Source organism: Ips typographus, linkage group LG11, assembly GCF_016097725.1.
Source record: "Ips typographus isolate SLU linkage group LG11, UJ_Ityp_2.0, whole genome shotgun sequence".
In the NCBI taxonomy this organism is placed as follows: Eukaryota; Metazoa; Arthropoda; class Insecta; order Coleoptera; family Curculionidae; genus Ips; species Ips typographus.
The window spans coordinates 822,518-830,304 of record NC_138432.1 but is presented as its reverse complement, the minus strand read 5'-3'; the positions used below and the strand labels follow the sequence as shown (position 1 = coordinate 830,304).

At 30.4% G+C, this 7,787-nt stretch overlaps 2 protein-coding genes across 2 annotated transcripts; both read right to left on the bottom strand.

Moving 5' to 3' along the window:
- Positions 1 to 641: 641 nt before the first annotated feature.
- LOC145735421 (uncharacterized) lies at positions 642 to 2,529 on the bottom strand. Its single transcript, XM_081989322.1, has 6 exons — positions 2,465 to 2,529; positions 2,287 to 2,355; positions 2,109 to 2,219; positions 1,794 to 2,011; positions 1,368 to 1,527; positions 642 to 1,262 (listed from the first exon to the last, which is right to left on the bottom strand). Exons 4-6 carry the CDS (start codon positions 2,007 to 2,009, stop codon positions 1,147 to 1,149), a joined length of 492 nt encoding a protein of 163 aa, XP_081845448.1. The 5' UTR covers positions 2,010 to 2,011; positions 2,109 to 2,219; positions 2,287 to 2,355; positions 2,465 to 2,529; the 3' UTR covers positions 642 to 1,146.
- A 3,001-nt stretch (positions 2,530 to 5,530) lies between these two features.
- On the bottom strand, positions 5,531 to 6,297 carry LOC145735640 (uncharacterized). Its single transcript, XM_081989631.1, has 3 exons — positions 6,075 to 6,297; positions 5,785 to 5,941; positions 5,531 to 5,721 (listed from the first exon to the last, which is right to left on the bottom strand). The coding sequence occupies exons 1-3, from the start codon at positions 6,285 to 6,287 to the stop codon at positions 5,693 to 5,695; spliced, it is 399 nt and encodes a 132-aa protein (XP_081845757.1). The 5' UTR covers positions 6,288 to 6,297; the 3' UTR covers positions 5,531 to 5,692.
- Between the last annotated feature and the right edge of the window lie 1,490 nt (positions 6,298 to 7,787).

Genomic DNA, 7,787 nt, shown 5'->3' with positions numbered 1-7,787 from the left:
TGAAAGTGCTACACAGTTCTGTGCCAAGACATATACATATGATATGACATGGTGGGTGGGTTTTGAATGTGACGTTTACTTCGTTGTTTCTCTCATTCAAAACGATGTAACTGTGCTATTGTTGAGTCATATTTTTGTGTGATTTTTTGGTAGACTGGATTTTTTCCCAAAACCCTTACACAAGGAGTCATTTGAGTAAAAATAAGCATTTGTTTACATGTACAGGGTGATTGATTGAATTTTGACCACCCCCTTAACTTCCTTGATTTTGATTTTAGCAAAAAACGTTAAATCCCAAACAGCACAGATCTATCCAATGGATATCCATTACATATCCTCATTTGGACATCAGGGCTGTCCACTGGAAAACCCAGTTTGGACGTGGGGCATACAATGGATGTCCATTGGATCCTACGTTTGTCACAGAATTATTAGTCCAGTGGATATCCACAATATGGACATCTAATGGATCAAAAAATGGACATCGAATGGACGCTCAATTACATGCTTTGGATTGCCACAGGAATTACAATGGATGGCATTTATCAAACATTATCGTTAATATGTATATTGGTCACTATTAAAAATTAGTATTTATTATAAATTATTTTGTTGGAAGTTGGAAAATAAAATATAACCCATTGTAGAATAAGTATTATATACATATATTTCTTAAAACAACACAGCCCTGCTATAATTGCATAAGAATTAAATTGTAATTAAAAAACAAATCTACATTCAGTAGTGAAAATTTAGGGATCTAATTTAGTTGGTGGTCAGAAGAGAAAAGATGAGGCAAAACTTCATATGTGACATCTGTCATTTTACCAGCGAATGTGTTATTTATTAAATTTTTATTTATTAAATAAATTAATAAATAAAATAGATTGTATTTGTTGCACACAAGAAATCAATCAGGTATTCTGCTAACGTGGTAATGTGATCAACTTTCAAATACTACTTCCGCTCCAGTAGTTTCAGATGTCACTTAACTTTTTGACCAACCTTAATATTACTCTCTTCATATCATTAATTTCATATAAATAACTATTCATACCTGCATATGATATTAAAGTAAAGACTAACTTAACCTAAAATCTTAAAAAAACATACTTAACTTTTTTAAAACTTTTGAAACTTTAACAACTATAAAACTTTAAATACATTTGTTTTTGCCTTCTCACATCTTTCTTTGGCACGCCTTAGCCATTTTCTTAGATGTGCTTCTGCCTCAGAAGTTTTACATGCTTGTGAAGAACTTTCTGAAATAAATGCGATTTTGTAATTATCAAAGAAATTAATAATTTATTTGAAAGCTGATTGTTAAAACAATTATTTAAAAAAAATATTTGAATGTATTGACTTACCCACTATCAGTTCACACAATTTAAGTTTTTTAAAGGGTTTCTTTGAGGTAGTTCCAAAAAAACTATATGTGCTTGCCAGCTTATTAGTTAGAAATTTTGTCATCATTCTCCTGATTATGTCATATGAATTGGTGCCACAAATTGGTCTTACATCAGAAATCTGAAAGTAAATAGGAAATCTGGTAAAATTTGTCAGTATTTAAAAGATATTTCCGTTTTGACTAATTGTCACATTACTAAGATGATTTAAAAAAATGTACTGGACAAGGGTGCAGTGTGAAGCAGAATGCTAAAAAAGTATAGTAACCCGCTGGTACGTATTTCTGCTTGATGACTCCATCTACATACCTTTTTTCCATTTTACTTCACGACGTTCAAAGCGTAATTATAATCATCACATTCACATTCATAACGTATTAAACTTACCGCTGATTCATAGTTTGATTTTTCGAGTAAAAAATTCTCAACTGCACTGACTTCTTCAGAAGAGTCCATAGGAAATTGAAAGCATTTAAAAATGTTATCTTGTCCACTGTTTAGATCTTCATTTTTTGAGCTGTTAATTTTGTTAATGTCGACTTGTATTTCGTTTAGCTGAACTCTAAGTAAGTTTTGTTTTCTTAAAACCTCAGCTAGCAGCATTTCTGCAAAATGTAATAAAAACATAGAGTAAATTAAAAGCAAAAGACATATTCTGTTGTATATGAAAAAATACTACTTAGATCAGTCTTATTTACTTACCATTTTGGTTTTGATGGACTGGACAGCATTGACAGGACCCAGTTGGTTCATTTGTTTCAGTTTGTTGCTCTGCTGGAGTAGGAATTTGCTTTTGTATGTCTCTGGGTATGTCTTATTGAAACACAAAATAATATTCAATGATTAAATACCTTAACATAAGTACATTTATTATACTTACGAGTAGTTTTCTTTTCCTTTGGTTTTTTATAATAACTTATCAGTGATGACGTTTTTGATGTAGTTTTATCTAAAAATAGTATTTGTAGGAAAATCTACTAATCTAATAATAAAAAAAGTCCAAAGTCCTAAACCAGTATACTGGTTTAGGACTTTAAACTTTTGACTTGTATACTAACTTTTCGAACATGATGGTAAAAGTGGAGGGGGACTTATGGTTAATTCGTCATCGTCGGATTCACTGCTTGATTATGATAGTTTCTTTTTAACTATTTTCCGCCGGTGTTCATTATCATCAGAGTTTAAATCTGAAGTTTCCTCTGCTCTCTTGCATTTTTTGCGGGCTTGCAAATAGTTATCTGAAATAATGAAAAATATAATCATAGGAAAGTTATTATTTGGTAAATTACCATATGTTCCATCTTTGAAGGTCCTAATTTCGTATGATGGCCAGTTTGTGTTGGGTGGTGCATTATTTTTGGTTTCATTCATTAGTTTATCTCTCGATAACGTTGGCCAGTAACATACATTTTTGAATATCCAACTTGCAGGCACTGCTTCAACCGTTCTACTCTCGGTAAATTCTACTATGGTCCACATTATAACCAAACCTCAAGATAAATGATATTCTAAATTAAAAAATACTAAAAGTTTAACACTAAACTAACTTTAGAAAGTAGGTAATACATAGTATACAAAATTTATATTCTACAAGTATAAGAAAAACATTTTTCTACAAATTTTTCTATAAAAGAAAAGGCTAATATGTTCTTCAGGTACCTATAAGTAACTATCTTTATTATGTTATGGCTTATAGACATTTTATACAACATCATAATTATTATAGTTGGTCAGTTAAAAGTTAAAAAAATCTGATTATATAAATATTTATTCTATTAGGATAATAAGTGACACTTAATGTAACAAAATTAAGTTCATATGAGCTACATAAAGTGAACTTTATATAGCCTCATGATGAATTTATTATATTAAATGCACCAGAGGAAAAATAGCAACATCATTATTGTTAGTTAGAAGTTTTATACACTTAAATTCAACATCGTCTGCATACCATTCTTGCAATTGGCTTACATCTTCATTATTAACTACATAGATGCCTAATTCTGATGATGGGCAGGGTATCAAATACAGATTTCTTAAATTAATATAAGCAGTACCAATAACATATTCAACATTATCTTGCTTGACAAAGTTCTTAATGGATATAATTGTTCCATTTTTTAAGCAACAACAATTATTGGCGTCATCAAGTTTAAGAGTAAAATCATTAAAACAAGCTTGTTTATATTGAGTACAATTCGGTATTAGAATTGGACCATCTGAATAATTTATTGAAAACCTAGCAGAGGCAGCCTTTTTGTGACCTGTGACTTGTGCACTTTCTGTTTTTCTGCAAACAATTTGTTCAAGAGGCCTATCTTTTTTTCTCAACAACTTTAAAATTTACTGCATGTAGTTCTCAAATGGAAATGGAGAATATTCACTTAATGTCCCAAAATATTCTGTATCTTTGCAAATATGAAGCAGATTGTACACATTATGTGACACATTTGCTTTTCCATATATTGCAGCAAAAGTTTCAACAAAATATACAAGTAAAGACTTTTTGCTTGATAAAATGAATATTGCGGAATGTAAGCAAAGAAAATTAGCAAGGAGATCTTTCTTGAGTACATGCTGTAGCACAACTGGACCTACATATAAAACAAACTGTCGAAATTCAGTTGCTTTCCATCTTTTGCATTCTGTGATTGGTCTCGGTTTTCTATTAAACTCACAAGGAATACATTTTTTTGTAATGAAACTAATGGTTCAGAAATCATTTCCATTTGTCTACCTCACAACTTTGTAGGTGGACTACCATGACACCATAGTAAAATTAGTTTTTTGACAACACCCAAGTAAAGCAAATGCATAGGATCCAGCGGGAAACTTTGAACCATATCAAAATTTGGGATTATTTCTAAAATTGAAGTACCAGTGTGATACTCTTCTTGTGTTCTTTGTCGAAAACTGGCATTATTCCGAAGATTAAAAGTCAAGTCTGGAAAACAAACCCTTCCATTGAAATAAACACCTTCAATATCACATTTTGAACAACAATAATACCCTGTATGACCTTTGGTGTACAAAATATGACATTTTGCAGGGACATCGCAAATAAAACCTTTTATTTCAAATGAATATTTATGAGAATTAATTGTCAGTCCAATTTCAATAAGATGTATAGCTTCACTTACAAAGTCTTCTAAGAAGGCATTTGCATCTTTAGGCTTTTCTAATCCTTGATAAATTCCAATTGCTTCCACAATGGTAGGATTTATTACAAGACTGCATAATATAGGGTAGACTTGATTTGAAGAACTTTTTGCTAGAGGAAGTCCATCAATATTAATAAACACAGCTAAACAATTTGGGTTTCTAAATTTTGAATATTTGGACACTAAAGTTTCCAGACAACTTTTTAATCCAAAATGAAAGTACCCAAGCAACACAAAACCGTATATTACTCGTTTATTTCTATCCGCAACTATCCTTCACTATACCGTGTATGTAAAACGTGTTATATACTGTAAAATGTCCGCGACTTCTACGTGTATTTTTGCTCTACTACTAACCATTTTATATACATTATGTGTAAGCAAAGTTAAACATATATCAAAATTGGTAAATATACTCGTTCAAAATTCGTTGATTTACAGTTGAATAAAAATGTTTTAAATACGTTGTTTATTACTTCGTTTATACGTGTATGACAATTAGCGGATAAACTTATATATGTAAATTATATTAAACGTTTATTGCTATTGTCGTATACCTATAATCCAAAAAATAATTATATACGTATACGAAATATTAATAATACTCCTGTATAGAATTTTGATTTTATACGTATTGAAATGCCCTATAATATTGAATGTTAATTTATGTTTATGTTACCTATGATGATAAACAAAAGTACAGTTGACAAATATATATATTCAAATCCTTGAAATATCACAAATCAATCATTTATAATGAATACAATACCCCTGTAAAAACTTGATTTAAACACTTATGCAGAAAACAAAACAAATATAGAATGGCGTAACAAAGTAATATACAAACAGAAAGGTGACAAATTAAATAGCAAACGTAACAACCAAAACATTTTCCTGTTTACTATACATTGTTGCGTTATCCCATTTTGGTTTGATTTTCCGTTTACAACCTAAAACAAAATAAAAAACATTCTTAAGCAGCTAAATTTTACAGTTAAAATAAAAATTCTAAACATTTTATTATTTTTATTTTTTTTCTTTGGAATAGAGGTACCGATGCTTAGCTAATTTTAGCCAATCTTTTACTGCGTTATGAATGTCTGTGTCTGTCAAATCGGACCTTTCTCATCCGGAGTATGATAATTTGACTGCCTCTGTAAAATAGTGTACAAAAATTTGTATTTATGCCAAAATGCAAAATAATTTTTGACACTTACCATTGATTACCGACAACATTCGAGTGGTTTTAAACGGGTGTTTGTCCCTCCCAGACCAATTAAAATGCTGTGCCACTTTGTTCGTAATCAAGAATTTTAATATATTCATCACAGTGTTGCGGACACTGGAACCACCAATCGCCGCTAATCGTCGTCTCTGCAAACGTAACGTACATTAGCTAAAAGTACATTATTATTTGAAATTATAAAATTTGTAATTCCTGGCACTTAGGACTAAAGTAATAATTTCAAACATATTTTGCTTGTGGCTGGAATTAAAACAAACTTACCATATATAAAGCATTATTTTCATCTGCAAGAAATTCTTCCACAGCTTTATAATCTTGTTTGTTTGAAATTGGTAAATTGGGCATTGAAGTAGGTCTTTGCAGTTGTTGAATCACACTAGTCTGTTGATTCCGTTCAATCATGTCCAGTTTGATCATCTGTTGATCCTGCACCTCCCGAATATATTTTATTTCTTTTAGTATGTTATCTAACATTGAAGCCGAGTACTGGGAAATATTTGAATACATCCCCATCTGTGATCCAGAGGCAGATGGAATGGTACTATTAATTGATTTATTGAGAATCACTTCATTGGCTGCATGGTTTTTGGAAACATCTTTCAAGTTGTCATCTTCATCATCGCTAAAGTTCTCTTCTGAAGACTCATTACTTAAACTATAATTCAAATGCTGGTTATTCTAAAAACTTTAACAAAGTTAACACTAACTAGTTACTATACCTTTCAAATGTTTTAGATACATTTTCAGAACCATCAGTGTTTCTAGTTAAGCACGTTTTCTTATTTGGTACAATGGGTTCGTCATCGGTGTTAAAATCCGAGTCTGCATCTACAGTTTTTTTTACCATTTCTTGGACTACCATCTTTCCACTGTCAGATGTACTATTAACGTTGGAAATATATTTCTCCAAGTAAATACATGACTCTTCATAAGTATCTGGAAATATAAAAATATTAATATTGCCCATACATGTAAAGTAAGAGATAAATAGTACCTACCTAACATATTCAACAGTTTTACCACATTATACTGAGGCCAAGCTTTTTTTGGAGCCATGTTTAGCTTCACCATATTATCTAAACCTTGTTGAGATGTATTTCGTGGGCAGTAGCAAAATGTTTGGCTTTCTGTCAACCAGCTTAAAGGCACAATGGCACATTCCTTTTTCTCAAACTCAATAATGGCATACATTTTTCAGAATCTGGTGATAATTCTTATCAGAAGTGTAATTTGAACATATTTTTATAAACATAGGTGTAAAATTAATCAAAATGCTAAATCAGAAAAAATACAGTAATTATATTACTGAACGAACCGAGTGACTAAAAACGTAATTCGATGTATTTAGCTTGCCAAAAATACACACTCATTTTAACGAAATATGTTAGCTTATGGTGCACACTGTTTTTACTTTTTTTCTATTGAAGATGACATTGATACCAGAAGATATAAAGAAATACATAAATTTAAATTATATAATATAATTAGAATACGTAGAAGTTTTCTTTAGGTGCGTTTTTAAATAAAAATCACCTTGTATAATGATCTATTTTTTTATGATTTGTAGGTATGAAGTACAGGTATTAGAAAATACCCATCTTTAAATGGAAGTGATAAATATTTGCATGTGATTTCAGAAACATTAAATGTGACTCGTTCTTTAATTTCACCTCTACCAAAATAAATACCTAACTTTGATGACTCGATAGGATAATGATAGCAGTCTTCTAAGTATTTGAAAGTGTTTGCGACACATTTGTATATTCCGTCAATAAATAAAATTGAGCGAATTTTATGAATTTTGTTTAAGTAAGCAACAGTATTATTTTTTTCATCTACAGCTATAACGAAATTGTTTAATTCAAGTTTTTTAAATTGACAATAATTATGGTTAATATTAAAAGCACCAAAACTTTTAATGTTTGTTGTTAAGTTTTTTCTTGGAGAACTTTTTTCTATTTCGTTTAGCCGATT